At 44.2% G+C, this 17,337-nt stretch overlaps 1 protein-coding gene across 2 annotated transcripts; it reads right to left on the reverse strand.

The window, feature by feature from the left end:
- Positions 1-335: 335 nt before the first annotated feature.
- On the reverse strand, positions 336-15,356 carry TSPAN15 (tetraspanin 15). Of its 2 annotated transcripts, XM_026054924.1 has the most exons (9): positions 15,278-15,356; positions 14,649-14,834; positions 12,384-12,458; positions 9,594-9,689; positions 7,516-7,632; positions 2,653-2,700; positions 1,214-1,330; positions 545-745; positions 336-464 (listed from the first exon to the last, which is right to left on the reverse strand). In XM_026054924.1, exons 2-8 carry the CDS (start codon positions 14,832-14,834, stop codon positions 593-595), a joined length of 792 nt encoding a protein of 263 aa, XP_025910709.1. In that variant the 5' UTR covers positions 15,278-15,356; the 3' UTR covers positions 336-464; positions 545-592. The 2 variants fall into 2 exon arrangements, with proteins under 2 accessions (XP_025910709.1, XP_025910710.1); XM_026054925.1 differs by lacking the exon at positions 2,653-2,700 and having other exon boundaries at positions 336-745.
- Positions 15,357-17,337: the final 1,981 nt, after the last annotated feature.

Consider the following 17,337-nt stretch of genomic DNA (forward strand, 5'->3'; position numbering starts at 1 on the left):
TCTCTTCCRTTTCGGAACCGGTAAGAAAATAAAATTTGACATGGCAAACACTTAAACACAAACTTCAAATCTTCCCAGGAAGAYGTTTTCCTTGCTGCATATCACCCGGTAACCACTGGGAAAACATTTAGTTTTTCCTAACTAAATAGGAAAGTTCCCGGGGGAAACGCAGGCGAGGGCGGCGCGGGAGAYGCAGGCCAGCAGCGGGCAGCAGCATCCGCGTCCTTTGCAGCGCCGGCGCCGGCACAACCATCCGTGCGGGCAGCACCACCGAACGCGCCGAGAGGGGCGGGCGGCCGCGGAGCAGCGCTKGGCGCGCAGCGGACCAACTGGTCCTCGGCCGAAACCAGCCCAGAGCACGCTGCCGAGATCCTGCGACAACCCGAAACGCACTCAGCCTCGAGGGACACAAAAAAAATGCAAGGTCACGGGGTAGAGAGAATTCACACTCTGGTTTCGATGTGCTGTTTTTAAAAATACCGGAAGAGTTAGCGCTGATTAATTACACCCATAGTCCGTAATAGCTGCAGAAGCAGGTACAAACCGGAACAGGTTGATTCACTTTTCAAGTGCGTCGGAGGTTTCCGAGGTTTCACCCAGGGTAACACATGCAGCAGCCCGCTCCGGCAAACTCGGGTTCAGACCTCTGCCCCATCTCCTCGAAAAGCCCTTCGCTCAGCTTGTGCTCAGTAATGATGTCTTCTACGCGAGTTATGTAGAGCAAAGACAACAGCACGCCAAGGAACTGGAAAACACAAAGGCATCTCTGAGCAGGAGACCAAGCACCGCGCAGCTAATGCTCCTTACCGTACAGTTCTTGCAGACCATACAGACGTGCATCAGATATATGGGCACGTATACTGATAGACTCTCACATTGCTATTCCTTCTGATGGGCATTTTGCATACAGGGATACGAGTGAAACACATTTGTGATCAGCTAACACAGCAAAACGTTATCACCTCTGCATCCCCGAGCACCAGAAAGTCTTAGGGGACACAACTAGGGGGAGCAGATGATTGGAAAAACCCCACGTACCAAACACTGCAACCTTTTACAGTACTGCTACTAAATCAACGGAGTGGCACCGATGACATGAGTTATGTTAAATTTAAATAAAAATGGTAATTAAATGCAGCCAAACGGGATTTTGCCTGCCGCAGTAACGAATCAGATGCTTCCCTTAAGGCACGATGCATGGGCCTCGTCTTACCTGTGGTAACAGTATACCAAGCAGAACACCAGCCATGATGCTGTAGTTGTCTAAAAACCAAATAAGCACTGCGTTTGTGCATCCTCGGACATATATAACATGCTGAACACTCAAACGCTGTAAAATAACACATTAAGACAGAAGTCACACTGGAAGCATGATACACTAACACGTGATAACGCAGAATTCGGGGAGTCAAATTYGGTCCTTATTCACACCTCTCTAAACCCACTGAATTTGACCTCATCACCAATTCTTCAGTCTATCCCTCACTTCTCCTGCATCTGAACAAGTTAGTTTTACAATTTTCTCTCTTTCTACCACTCTTCTAAAAGAAATACATCCGATTCTGCTCTTAGGCCACACAGAAAACACAGACGTCCCTCTTCAGCTTTTATCTTCAGCTCCAAGTTGGAACCGCAGCAGTGGAAAAACATAAATTGCCGACCAAGTGCCCTGCAACAGGCTATTAAAAGGTCAGGGACAAGAGGATTTCGGATTCAGCCCCGCAAGCTGCAGCGCACTGTGACCCCGACCAACAACACGCCAAGCACTTGAGCCTGCAAGTAGCCCCAGGGAGATGAATGGGGCAAAGTCAAGCACRTGCTCGAGTGCTTTGTGCCTCAGAGCCGGACCGGGGCGTTTAGGTGATTAAGGCAAAACCAGCGAATGTGAACGAAGGCAGGTCGCATGCAGAGATAACTGGCAATCCACAAAGCTAACAAGGGGCAGGGGCATCGCGCGCCAAGTGCCCCAGGCGAGCGGGAAGAGGGGCTTCGGGGCCAGCAGCGGTTTAACGCCCCGCGCTAGCAGCACAAAGCTCCGAGCGGGGAACTGCGGCCGGTCAAACTACTGATTTCCATGCTTAATCACTCCCCAATTAGCCACCAGGCACTGCTCCGGAGCCAGCGGGGCTATTCCCACGAACAAGGCCACGTCCTGCTCCGGAAGGGACTGGGAGGGAGGCTGCCGACAGCAGCCGGGAAGTCCCATGCCTCTTCMAGCAGCAAGTACTGAACACATGAAAAGAGAATATCCACCATAGGATACTTWAGAACAACCAAGTTGGCTTTACAGAAACTGGTTTTACTCAGAGGGAAACCTTGGCTTACTTAAAAGCTTTCCCCAACCCGAGTGACTACATCAAGCCCTGAAGTTTCTTGCTGTATATCAACTGCAGTCACTGCAAGGGGAGGGGGTGATCTTCAGAGAGGGATTCTTCCAGCATGCCAGACAAGGAGTCAGGGGAGATACAAGGAGGAGAACACTTCACAACCAACTTCTTTTTTTTTTTTGAAAACAGGGTTATTGCAGATAAAGTCTAGAATAATGACTACTTTGACTTTTGGGTAGATTTAAGTCTGTTTTGTAACTGACAGGAGGAATTCAGAGAAGCAGAACGCTTCACCCTTACAGGAGGGTGCTGCTGGTTACATTACCTCTTTGTCAATAGTTTTGTATCCACACATAGTGTTGATAATGTCTGTCTGAAAAGAGAACAACAAATACAAAATATTGTAAAAAAACAAAAAACGAAAAGCACAGAAAACAATTAGTTTCATTCTTCATTTGTTCACCCAGCTACAAGCGACTTGTCAGTCTCTCGCCACAGTAAAGAACGTTTTTAAGGAACTCGGCTGTATATATTTGTTTCTATACCATATTTATAAGGTTGGGGTGTACACACAGTCTCCACATTTCCGTGCACAAAAAGAAGAAAACTGTGTAAACAACTTAAGGTGTAAAAGACTACCAGGACTGTGAGAATAGTCAAACACCAGTCAGGTAACTGATACAGTTACTGTCTTTCCGGATGGGAAGTGAGCACAAAGAGTAAAGAAACGGCTAAAATGACAGGTCACTAATAATGCAAGACGACCACACAAAATCACGGTGAAAACACAGTGAAACAACAACGCTAACGGAAACAGTGGTGCTGAAGGATGAGGCTGGACCCGGAGATCTCCCAGGGTCCCTTCCAACCCAAATTATATAATTTTTATTTATATACATATATATATATATATATATATAAAAATATAAAATTCCCTGTTTCTGTGGCTCTCCTCGAGCAGTAAGTGTGGTGGGGCTGCCCTGTAATTCACGGATGTGGTGGACAGCTGGAAAACAAGGTGGTGTAGCCTGTATATATATATATGATGGTCTGTCTGTGTCAAAACCAGCCGTGGGGAAAAGCAGGAAAATGCTTCTAATGGGGAATACTGAGGGCCTGTTCTGGGCCCCCCAYAGCCAGGTTTGGATAGAGCCCTATGCGGTTTTAGAGAAATCGGCATTACCAGTAACCGTGTCCTGCCACCAGRCATTTGAAACATATTCTAGCAAAGGCAGTTTTGGGTGACTACCCTGCTGCCCTTAATAATAATAAATAATAATAATAATAATAGTAATACTGCTACCAGTGTGCAAGCAGCTTGGGTGACTCTGCGTAGCATTGCTCTACCACGTAAGCATACCCTAACTTCCCAGAGAGAGAAAAGAAAACAAATGCAGCTGCTAAGTCACCTGCACCGCGCGTGCGTGCTGATACAACTTCCTTACCGACCAGTCTCTAAACCARCTGGACCCTCTGCTGTTCTCAGGCGTGATTTTATCACACAAGACAAGCATTGGCTGTCTGCAAGGTAATGCAAGTTACACTAGGAGACGTGCAACAAACTAGAGTTTTCTCCTGCCGCTGAATACAGGCAATTTGGGGCAACAAGGCTGGTCTGTGACTTGAGCGACTCCATCTCTTTCGGCCAAAAACGTTTAATGAGCAAACTCGCTGGTAAATCCATGTGGGATACTGCAGAGGAGAACAAAAGCCTACRAGAGAATTTATAATGCTTCAGGTGCCAAAACCCAAACAGCTAGYTTTAATTTTAAGGCCTTAGTAACTTAACATAGCATATTAGGTAAACCCACAGATTAACAAGGCCATCATCCCATTACGATGACAACTTTAAGCTCCGAAACAGCTAGGACCCAAATAACGTCTGATACTACAAACGCTTGGGTAAACACTTTGCAAGAAAAAAGAGCGAGTGTCTGCATTTATCACGGATTACTAAGGCATTTCCTGCAGCCATTTAACAGCTTGGTCGGGTTCCTGACGTTCTAGATGGCTGGTCAAGGCTAACACAAAAACACCATCCTTCATTTGCCGATCAACTCCTGCAAAGCCCACCAGCATCAGCTGAAGCAACGAACAAGTTAAAGAGCCGACGATAAGGATGAAAATGAGACTRCGCAAAGGGAAAAGAGGGCACAGCAAGAGCCACCCTAACGAGACACACCACCGCAGAACTAAAACACGAGGTAGAAATGAGATTTCTAAATGCTTGCGGTCTGTGAATGCTGGTGCCCCTCAGCCAGGGCTCCTAGATAACTCTGTCTCTTAAGATAAGCTCCACRACAAACTAGGTGGACATCTGCTTTCCAAGGGGCTGCTGGGCGCCTCCAAAAAGGCCAGAAATGCAGCGCTCTTACACAACCCTATCTCTTTACCAACCACAACGCGGACGCTGCATAATGCGGCATCCATTCAGAAGCACAAATTCTAGACTTTTACTCAGAAACTTCGGATCCAYGGCAAAGCTTCAAATTACACCCACGTATGCATATGCATAGGAATACGTGTTTGTATCATGAAAATCTTCTACAAAATGGCAGAAACATTAATCAGGGTTAAATTTTTTTTTTTCTCTAGAGAACCCAACATCTGGGCTCTCACCTTGAGCATGCAATTAGCTGACAAAACCAGGTTAAATGCATTTCTAAAAAAAAAGTCCAAATATTTCACAGACCTATTCTGCAGACACAGTGAATACCCATTCGGGAATCCTAGGTAATACTCCTGAAAGCCTACGCTTGCAGTGCTAGGCATCAATGTGCTGCACTCCTGCTCCAAGGGACTGCATATTTTGCAAAACTTTTGAGCCTAACAGATAAACACACAGCCATTAGTAAAATATTTGACAACAAAGAACGTGGTTACATCATTCAGTTTTAAACACAGCATTTGCTAACAAGACATCAGCGCACAAGAAAATGTACACAATGGAGATAAATGCATTAGAAGCAGAAGTTTATAAACATTTGGGGACTATTTTTTTAATCTCAGCTACAGTAGTGTAAATCTTTAATAAACACTTTCACTGGAAGATAAATCCTCAACAGAAGCATGATCCAGATCCGGCTCACATTAATACAAGCTTTCTTAAGAGCAGCAGAATCCAACCCTCCTACATTAACACAAGTTTTCCATGACTACAAAGTGAATGAGTAATTACAAACCATATCTGTAGTTTTCCAGGACAGAAACCAGCCTGTATTTGGAAGCATTTGTCAAACATACAAGATTTATTCATCTTGTGATTTTTTTTATTTTTTTTTAGAGGGCCGTGGCGCTCGTGCCATGCCGCCGAACCCGCGGGGCGCTGCGAGGTTGCCCGCAGGCGGCGGGGCACGTCGACGGCTCCGGGCTCCCGCAGCCGCGTGCAGCGAAGCCGCGAGCCCTAACAGATTACGGTGACTTGCTGAAGTCTCCCCTTAACTGAGGAGTCTGCAGGTTATTTGGGGGCTTCTCCCTGCCCCTCGGTTAATGTCACTGACAGTAAGACTTCTCGGGCATCCCCTCCTCCCTAGTTTCCTCTGTACAGAGAATATATTCCCTGTTTTCCTCGGAGCACAGTGCTCTATTTCCAAACACATGAACTAAACAGCGTTTTGAAACAAGGCTTCAATAGAGAAATGTGAGATGCACAAAAACAAGCACTATTTTGAATCACCATTAAAAAGCCAGATTGTTCTACACTAGTCATCACTATTTTCCTGCACCATCAATTGAGAGAGAGGGCAAAAACCTGAACTCTTAGTGCTTAGCTTAGTGCTGTTGAGGTCCAGCATAAAATATTCTCAGACACGCAGTTTTCTTATCCTCGAGCACCTACGATTTAAAACATGACTCTTTAGCTTCGGTTTCTGAGAATAAACCAGACCGCAGCACAGATTTAAAGAGACTTCTTCTCACGCACACAAAATGCGCAGGCCTATGCAATAAACGCTTTCATAAAACACAAAACACCTTTTTCCTAGCAACATCCAGCAGGATTTCTGAGAGAATTACTCCCTTTTTCTTCATTTTTTTAACTGACCATCTCAGCCTAAGGCACACCTTGAAAGGGCAGCACCTAGCAGGCGCCAGCAGGTTATCCGTCACGATAACAGCGCTTTGCCTACCGGGACCCAGGCACGGACTCATCCGCAGCCTCCCGACACGCACACGGCCCCAGACACTAACTTTCACATACGCTTAACTTCTCTGTCTCACGCTCACACCAAAGGCAGAAAGCGAGTGAGGCAGGGATTCCCCATAGTGTTTTTAAACCAGGGAATGCTTCCTTATCCAATTTAGCATTGCATTCAGCCTTCAAACGAAGGGCGGTGGATTAAAACGCTAAAAGGCACGTAAAAGGCAGCGCCTGCGTAAAACCATCCACCCGCAGCACAACGCCTGCTCCGAGTGCCGTCAGGACCGTTTAATGCTGCTTCGCTGCAGACTGAGAAACCAGATTCTCAGAGGATCCAGCCCCCACTTCGGAGGGAGACCCATATTTGGTTCAGGATTTTTCTGCATGGCCTCGTTTTCCGCTTTTCCCTCCAACAGCAGCCGGTGTACATCACCGCAGCCCCCACCCACGGAAGCAATCAGGGCCCGGGTTTCCCGGCAAAGCCGGAGCCAGCACGCTGCCTCCTGCCGAGCAAGCCCCGGAGCGGGGGAGAAAACAACAACAAAAATCAGCAAAACTTAATCAAGTAGCCCCGGTCCAGGCTAGCGGTCCTACCGCCGGGCTGGAGAAAGGCCCAGGCCCCTTCTGCGTTTCCAGGACGCTGCAGCGGAATGACTGAGACCTTTATGAAGACGGAGGGAAGAGGGGAGGAGGAAGACAGAGGGCGCAGGCACGCACACGAATGCAAACGAGCGGCAGCACTCGGTGCAACCACGTCGCAGCCCTTTAAAACACCGAGTTTGGGCAGAGCTGCAGGCAAAGCGGGCGCTAAAAGGGACCGGCGCCTAGCTGGGTTATGCAGTGTTTTCTCCCTTTCAAGCTCTCGGGTCCCGCAGACCCCTGGCTCCCGTCTCCCACGCACCCTCCCGCACGCCCCGGCGCGCGTCACAGCGGCGGGAGGCCACCGCTACGGGGCCAGGCTGCCTCTCGGGAAGGCATTCCTCGTACGAGGGTAGTTCTTTCAACCGGTTCGGGGAATCGCTGGCCAGCGGAAGGAGAGGCGAGGCTCACCTTGTTCCTGATGCAGCAGCTGTAAGGCACCCCGCAGGCCAGCGGCCCCGGCGCCGCACAGCTGTGATACGCGTTCTGCGACCAGTCTTTAAAATCCTCCCCGCCGCAGCACTTAAACTGGAAAACACCACAAGAGACAAAAAGTCGCACCTTAACAGCAACTCTTCTGTTAACTGGAGGACAAAGCAAGAATACAAGCAGTTACTTCAAGAACGCTGAGGAATAAGGCAGATACCTAGCAATTCTGCTGTTGCACCATATATGTATTGCTGAAGTATACTCATATTCGCAAGCAAAATATGTAAAAAAGGGGAAAACAGATTTTCTCATTAGATCAAGCAACAAATATCTAAATCTCCCAACTGTTTATAGAATCAGTCAAAGTACAGGGATGGGTGCAAACTCAAGAAGAAAGGGCTCTGACCCCAAATAGAAAAGTTGTTTAATATTGTATCTTGTATAAAACTGCATCCAAAGGAATGCTTTTATGGTCATGCCAAATAAAAGGGAGACACCAAATTGGCACTTAGAACAGAAAACCTCTGCAAGAGGTAGGGCTGAGGCCAGCGTAACTCTCCGTGGTCGATCGGTTCAGCTGCATTTCCAGGAGTATGCAACTTCTTCACACCAGCCGTCAAAGCAGGCAAGGTGCAAGGTACCAGGGCTCTCCTCCTCCTTGAGAGCACAAATACTGTCACYGCACCAGGAAACGGTAACAGCGAAAGGAAGGAAAGATAAGTGTGATGTTCCTCTATCACTCATCCAGCCATTACACCAGGCGTCAGAGCAAAGCACCTTGTACTAAGTGCCACTCTCCAATCTTTTCAGATTGGATTTCAGAAAAAATATCTTTTCAGATCTGGATATTATTAAAAGTGTTTTAGATTCGGTCAGTCTTGAGTTGTAATGTACCCCTTCAAAATTTTTTTTAAGGGTTTTRACTATGTTTCTTCAAACACATGAATCTAAAATATGAAAGCGTTCATGCAAGGCATAAAAAAACCATACACCAAAATATTTTGGGTATAACTTCATTAGTAGAATTGAGATCAGGCAAACAAATACTGTAAGTTTGCACTACCTTAATACAAATATTCAACTTATATTTCTAAATTAAGGGGAAAAGCAGGAGTTAGTTTAATCACTAACATTTGTATTTGCTGTAATGGCACATCATTTTTGGGAGTGCATGGAAACTTTAAAACATTACGAAGTATAATGACAAAATTTCCTCAAGATGGTTTGTTTTTGACACACTTTCCACATTAACTGTGTTTTTCAAAGCAGGCTGCCATTTCCATAACGATGCCATAAAACGTACGTACCATCTCCTAGCCAACACTTCTTTTATTATTTGGCACGGTTACTCGCATCATATGGATACCGCGAGCATGCTTCTGAACATTTGCTGCTGCTTCYATGGTCTCTGAGCGGCATGGCAGAACTCTTAAGTAATCCAATAAACATTTCAACACAGCAGCCTTAAAAAAAGGCTATGAGTCAACTACACATGCTATTAAGTAATGTTCAGCTGCGCTCAACATAATTTCTGAACTCTAGCTACAGGTRTACATGCTTCCACGAGCATTTCATTTGAATAAAAACCTTACTAAAGAGCTTGCTATGTGCCCTTGAGGAAAAAAGGCAAAGGCCCAGATTCACACAGTCTAATTTCCACGCAATTTCTCTTTATCCAGAGTTTCCTGTTCGTTATAAGCTTTTGAAAGTCTGTAGAAACACTAAGCACAGGAACTGAGCTGGAACTTATGCTGAATCTGGCTGTGGGGCCCCTCTAAGTCTATTAAAGTCAAAGGAAATGTTTGCACGATCTTGCCCTACCAGGGCAAGAGCTGCATTTGGTACTCCCTTTGCGCAGGGCGTCGGAGGGCTTTGAGTGCCAGCTGGAACGCGACGGGATCCCGGCCCACAGCGACTGCAGAGCGGATGACGCACGGGATCGAACCCCCCTTGTCAATAAGAACGGGATTATCACCTCGCTGGAAAAGCTCAAAGCTGTCACTGAGGACCTGCTGCATCTCGGCACCGCGTGGAATCCAAGTACTCCCAGAAAAACCAACCTTCTTTTGAACAAAGTCCATTATGTTCTTGAAGTCTAGATCATCATAGTAATTCTCAATTCCTCTTCTAATATTATTGTTCAAGAAGTCGATCGTCTAGAAGACAAATCACAATAAGATTCATCGGATACGTGTGCTGAAACGGTATTAAAGAACAGGTTAGAGTGACAGTGTGACTGATGAGCATAAAAGGACAAACTTCTTTTTTAAGCACTTACAGTGCAAATGTAAGTTAGACCGCAGTCCTGCAAGGCCTTATCGTTTGCTGTAAGCTGCTTTTAAGTGAGCGGTCTCACCGATTTCTCCACCTAACACCAAGCACAGCTGTACGGCACTTTCTGCGATGACAAGTGCCAGTAATACTGCACCTCTCCCCTTACTGGTCCTCACTACTCACGGCTTTCAGCGATAAGAAACTGAATCTTGTCTCAACAAATCATACGATGTTTTATTTTCCAAGGAGTCCATAGCTGTCTGATAAAGAACTTTAYTACAGCTTCAACAGAAAGAAGAGGAAAAGATTTCATATCTGTATGTTTTACAGTCATGATATTGAGAAATATGGCAGTGGAGTGATAGCAGATATAAAAAGGTATTTCTTCAGCTTAGCATATTAAAAATTAAACCAATAAAATGTTATTAAAGCTCAAGACACGAGGAAAAAAAGTACTTTATTTTCGATATCCAGTGTAATCATAACCAACCAAAAATGGAGATTAATCATAACCAGAACGTAACAATTTCCTTTCAACAAAGCTGCTATAATTAAGGCTCAAAGCTAGATCCTTACAGAGCAAAAAGAAACCAGAAATATATATTTTCTCCATATTAGAAACTGGAAAACAAAAGAAATGCATGGCCATCACAGGAAAGATTAGAAATAACAAAGAATTTTGCAGGTCCATCAAAGCCCGGAAGGAAGGAAGGAAGGAAGGAGGAGCAGTAAATACAGACGGGTTTTGTGCTCCTTATTGCCTCTTGGGGACTTGACACCGCTCTTGGCGTACGAGCTTACGCCCTGCTGCCTCAGCAGGCGCGGGAGCCAGAGCGCGGAGCGGGCGCTTCAGCGCTACCCAACTGGGGTACCAGCATCGCGGAGGCACAGCCGCTACTGCTTTCACCCAAAGGGGCAGAAACGCCAATACCGCACGGCATTTTCAAGTCACAAATCAACACCGTAAAACGGACGAGTACCAAACACACACGACTACTACGGAAAATCCTCTCGGGAATATCCACRTGACCCTGCGAGTTCTAATTGTTGCAACACATTCAAATGCTGCTCGTGCATTAAGGTGAACGGGCAAGCTGTATACAAGAGCAGACACGTAAGCAATGTTTTCTTTGAAAATACGTGCCCCTGGAAGATGCTTCTTGTGATAAGCGCGACTCAGAGAAAAGCAACAGAACTTCCTAGATTGGAGAAGGAAATAACAGAAAGAAATGTGGGGGGGAAAAAAAAAMCAAAACAAAACAAATGAGCCATGCAAAACCACCAGCATTTAAATGCAGGCTATTACRCTAAGCTTTTATTAATTACTTCCTTCTCCTCCCCATACTAACCCTAACTTTCCATCAGCCCCATAAAACAAATAAAAACCTGATCCCGGAGCCCAGCTACCCTGCTAAGACAGCCAGTAAAGGTGTCAGGAAACCACCCAACGCATAAAACACAACACCTTTTCTTTGGGAGGCAGCCAAAAGCAATTCTTCCTCATCCTCTCAGAAAACTAAGTAAATGCCAGATATTTATTCACTATAAACCAAATTCTCTCTTTCCCATGATGCCCACTCCTACACTGCGCACGCTGACCTCTTCCRCGCGGACGTAACCTGGCACCCCGAACGCAATCCGGAATAACCCTTTGCCCGGGGTCAAGGATAGATCCAGGGCCACCGTTAACGGCAGCTTTTAGAAGAGCAGGTAACTCCACTGCCGCAAGTCAAGCTCACAGCTTCAGCGGAGCAGGAAGCAAGGGGAAAAGACTAGACAGGGAGAACATAATTCTGGTTCAAAATAATAACAATAGACAGGATCTTAAAAAAAAATCTTTTAAAAAGCTCTTTATAAAATAATACATGACTTCTTAAAACATGTATGACTTCTGGAACTGAGACAGGTAGGATTTGGGGGGATGAGGGAAGAGGTCTTATTCGGCATGCATATGTTCTTTGCCAAATTAAAAAACAAAGCAGAAAATCAAAATCACGGACATTTAGTACTTAACGGGGTAAACACATTTATGGTTTAAAACTCTTCCAACAGAAACAAAATAGTCTGCTTTCCACTTAGAAGAATAAAGTTTTTTAATATTGTTACAGCAAGCTTGTGAAAGGTGGAGGTCTCCTCTAGAAATCAGTTATGTTGCCTGGGGATTCAGACAGGGAAAAGATGACCGTACACAAGGTAAAACACATTCAAAACATATTGGCCACTAAGAAATGGCTGAGTCTCCAAACCCAGTTGGAAACTTCCCAAATCAGTAGTCTGAGACATGGAAGGCAAGTGAAAAGAGCATTTTGTAATATGTTAAGAGCTGGAAACTCATTTTGCCTCTATTRCAAGTTCTTAGTTAACAGATTTTTCTCCAAATTCTCCAATCTGAAATTCTCTTGCAGAACTGATGGCCAATCCATTCTTTCCTAAYGTGAAAGGTCCTGAGAAGTCACTACTCATCTTTTAGACTTCYATCGATTAATGCTCACAGGACAATTTTAAAACCTTTTATCTGCTCAGTAGCATAGCCACAACGTCAGGTGCTGTGAGTAACACCTAAACGAGCTGCTCACCTGATTTCTGAAGATCAGTGCCACAACTCCACCAGTCAGTTCAATCAGCAAACAAATACCAAGGATGTACATAAACTGCAGAAAACAATTGCAAGTAAGATCTTAAAGAGGGCAAGAAACAAATCTCAATTACTCTTTCAATTAGTGTGCTTAAGTCCATAATATTCAATTGCCAGCATACTTAGCAGTTTTCTGGTATAATTTCAGTTAAAATTTTAAAGAAAGAATGAAAAWTTTTTTGTTTTTATGAAATTGTTCATGTCACAAAAAAGCCTTTTTCTCACTTGACYGATTCTGGTTTTTTGCCCAGTTGGCAGAAACATTATTTTTCTGCTTTGAACAGAATCAAAACTAATAGATGCATTTATCATGCCAAGATACTTCTCTCTCCAACAGCATCCTAGTTTTTAGAGAAGCATGTTAATGAACTGCTACAAAACACACAGAACATTATGTTTTTATGCTTCCTACAAAGATAGTAGTTATCTGTTAGTTTTCATTTCTTGGCAAAGCAATGCTTTAAGAAGCCCAAACCATTTTCTATTAAATCACCAGTGTTAAACCAAAGTAAAATTCAGGGCTTGGTACATTTTGAGTGCATTGCTTCAGAAGCGGGAACTCAACAATCCTGCTTTACCAAGCCGGCTCGCAGTAGAGGTCCCGCTAGGAGCACTAACAGGACTTAGCATGCTTAGCGGTAAGAAAAACTGTATCTGCTAGGTCTCAATTTGTTTTTCACACGCTATATACATATGCTCACAAATGCACTCGCACATGACCACTACGTACACATACGTGACTACTTATCAAAGGGTACGCAAAATGTATTTCATAGCAACAGCATGAAATAACTGAGATGTGCCAGTACTGGAAATGTTTTTCCAATCTAAAGGATTCTTTATGTATAAAAGACCACTCTCACGTGATTTTAGGTCTGCTTCTTAATGGCGCGCTTCATCAGGAAAGAAGTTGTATGATCTCTTACTGAAAAGACTCTCTAGCCCTAGGAGCAGACCTATGACTGATGTTCACTCCAGAAGGTGAAGGCTATTCCCTTTCGGTATGCTTTGGATATATAGCCAGCATTAGTCCTGGGTGCCCCTGCTCTCCTGATTCGTCATGAGTGCTTTAAGGAAGTCAGATGTGAACAAYTGCTACAGTCTCCTCCACCCCAAACCCTGGATGGAGTGCAGGAATTTTCTGTATTTCTGGCTACTAATTTCCTCTTTCCTCTCCACACTCTTCCTCCGCCTTGAACGCGACTTCCGGCAGGAAAACACATGTCATCGTTCACGGAAGCCTAGATACACAAAGCCATGGACAAAGCCCTGCAGCAAAGAGTTCGCCTCAGAAAACCGGTTCAACTTTGTGCTGTCGATAGCCAATATCGGTGTCACGAATTTCTTGGACAGGTGTCTTTTCTTCTGCTAGGCACAAAAATCAGTCTTAGAAACGGACATTAGGGACTTTGTTGGCTCCGATACCCTGCCAGGTTTTCTTCCACAACATGAACAGAAAAGGTCCTACGCGTTAGACAAGGAAGCAATACCATAGCGGGAATTAAAGCAGCTATTACCATCTATGGACATATTCTCTGAGGGAATGACAGCACAACACTTCCAGTCAGGTTCTGGCATGATTTAAAAATTCACAGTTACCTCTTGCTTTAGCCTATGTAATATACCGTGTATTTGGCATTTCTTTAGATCAAACTGATGTGCAGGTGAAAACTATGTTTTCGCATTTTCCTTTAAATTCGTGGTATACGTAATATTCATTTGCAACCACAGGATTCTATAGGAATTACCCTAAAGCTTGCCCTTTCAAAGGCACTGGAGAGAAAAACTTGGTCCCTGTTATTTCTCCCTTAGGACCGTCATCTCTAAGACCACAGGCAGCCCTACGGCGCGAGAAGCATCGGGAAGAGCCGGCAAAGACCGCCACTGCTCTCTGCATTTAGCCTCTCGCCCCAGCTGCCGCGGCGACTAACCCGAAAAGCCTGCCTCGCACCAGGTCCCTCCCCGGGATCGCCAGGCAAGCGCGGGCCACGACTTGGGGGCCACCGCCATCGGCGCATTTTAGATTCAGTTTAAATCAAAAAAGCAACTTAAATACTCATCAAAAGGAAAACACAGTTTGCTGCTTGAAGTATTTTTCAACGCAACGCAGACACGGGAAGGGTTACGGGTTTAGTTTCAAGTGACACTAAAGAGCAAAAGCTATGAAATCTATAAAAATGAAGAATTAAAAAAAAAAACCACTTACTGCTTGAAGAAGGCATAAATTGTCTCTTAAAGAAGCCAGGACACCCACAAAAGATACAAAGAACATTATAATACCCAAAAGGATTAAAATAATCGCTGGAGCTAGAAAGGCACTTTCCAGGGTTTTGTACTTTTGTCTTTCAACTTCTGCATAAATTCCAACACCAAGAATAAATGMTCCAATCATCTGAAATGGAAAAAAACAGAAAAACACAGATGTTATTCTTTTTTCCCCAGTAAATACGGAGATGAAATTCTATTAGTATGAGCACACATGAATCTGTGACTACTTACTTCAGAACCAATTATAATCCATGAAAGAATTGCTAGCAAAAGATTGAATAAAAAACTCAAAGACTATAGCAAAAAAAGCTGAGTTAGAAAAAAAAAAAAGAGAGATTTGTTCATTTAAGAAATCTATTTAATAATGTCTTAACAATTTGGAATTCAACCCAGTTACATATGTTTCAATTTGTTTAAAATTTAATTTATTGCCCATCTGAAATCAGGTACATCACAGAAATTACCAAATGTCTTGGCATTAATATTCCTCCTTCATATGCTCTCTCTCTCCATATGTATACACACACACACACAGATATGCATACTTATACACACAGAGAAACATACGTATATGGGCTTCAATCAAAGTGGTTATGGCTAAATCAGAATCATTTGGCATATTTGGCATGTTGCAGGTCACTTTGAATTACACTAAAAAAAAAAAAAAAAAGTCCACATTACTTAATCACAAAAATYGCAGTGGAAACATTTAACTGCCAGCTTAAAGCCAGATRTATTCTCAGAGAACAACCCATAACAACCCCGGAGATCACAATCAGTTCGTTTGCCAAACAAATAAACAGCATCCACCTTTTCTGACCTGACGTTTCGACAAACACCAAGACTCTGCTCCCTGCCCATCAATAGCGACAAGACCGCGTTCCTTAATCACGCGGGGGGCTGAGATACGACCTGGTGCTCCCCCAGCAAAGTGCTCACGGACACACGGAGCGACCGCGCGGGATCACGAGCCCAACCGCTAAAAGAATTTTTTGTTTTCAAAATTACCATTATTGGATATTTTGAAATAAATACAACTCACTGGAAATTCTTTATTTTCTAAAGGTAAGAATAATGAATCCAAAGGACAACATGTGAGAAATGCCTCCAAACTGTCCTTAAAAAAAAATCTCAAAATGATTCACCCATAAAAATAAGTATAGGGGATCTATTCATTAAAGCAACTTAAGTTTAATATGACCAAACTCAAAGTAACTCTCCCCTCTGACAAAGTTAGAAATTGCACTGTAAGATTATGGATCACAGAAAACGCATTAGGCAAATAACAGTTATTTAAACCTACCATTTATATGACCAGATTGTTTCTTCTGTAATATATAATAGGGTTTTATATCGCTTCATGGCTGCTTTGCAGTGTTATCTTTATTCCTTAAAAAATTAATTAAGTAATAAATTATAAATTACATTTCTAGCAGAAAACAATAAAAATAAGTGTGAAATATTTAAATATTGGTATAACAATCGAGGAAGGAGTCTCAAAACCATAGAACAGCAATTACAGAACATAACGTTTGCAAAGTCTATTGATTTTTAAAGAACCATTATGCAATGCAGATCCTTAATAGCAATTTTCGTTACTTAACTTCGGATTTTACATTAGCTCAGGAGCTTCCTATCCTAGGCCTTTCAAAGAGTAGGGATGACCGTCATCGATGCAAAAATGCATTTATGGACTTTCACGGGCAGATATGGTCTTTACCAAGCAAACGGACCTCAGACCGAATTTGACATAAATCGGCAYATCCGTATAGGCCACGACCTCAAACGCCGGCTCTGTACCCTAAAACACCTCGTACAGCCCCAAGAACCACGCTTTCCTGAAATAGCTCTTCCTGAGCGGTGTGCTTCTCGTCAAAACATACACGCTCTTTAGCATCTTAAGTTTTAAAGCTGCCCGTGAGCAGAAACACTAGACGCCTGCACAGGCGAAAAGCACGTGCCGCGGGAAGGGGGGGGATTTAAGCGGCGGCGCTCAGCACCTCTGCTGCGCCCCGGGAGAACATCGGCTGGCAAAGAAAAAGCTCACGCGCRCCTACGGCATAGCAGGCACCTGCGGGTTTTCCAGCCCGTATACAGGCTTCGGAGCACGCAACACTACGACAGGAAGAAAAACCTAGGTACGCACTAAAATCCTCATTCCTCATAAACAGTATTTACGCTTTTATCACCCTTCATGCTTTTAAGTATTAAACAAAAATCTTTTAAACCTTCACTAGGGCCCAAACCAATAGCTTCAATGAAATGCAGCCGGCGCCACTTGGAAAACTTATCTGATCCCAGCGGTGTCTCTTTGCCGGGAATGCCGGCTGCTCTCTCCCTTCCGGCAGCCACAGATGGAAATCCCGCTTTTGCGTAGGCAGCCCCCAAATACACATACTGTTTACATCCTGCATCCTTCACGACGGCTCCGAACTTCGCAGTTCACRCTGTGCTCGCAGGAAAAATTCGCTGGCCTTGACTTGCATTAAACGAGTATCCACCAGCAAATACCAGGGACTTTCTCTGGGGCTTTGCATGCAGAGGAGTTGCTTTCCCAAGGGAAAGGAAAAGCATTTTCTTCTAACTACTGGCTTTAACGTTTTATTTATAGCATTTGCTGTTATATA

The sequence above is a fragment of the Apteryx rowi genome, unplaced genomic scaffold, assembly GCF_003343035.1.
Source record: "Apteryx rowi isolate R43461 unplaced genomic scaffold, aptRow1 scaffold_974, whole genome shotgun sequence".
NCBI lineage: Eukaryota > Metazoa > Chordata > Aves > Apterygiformes > Apterygidae > Apteryx > Apteryx rowi.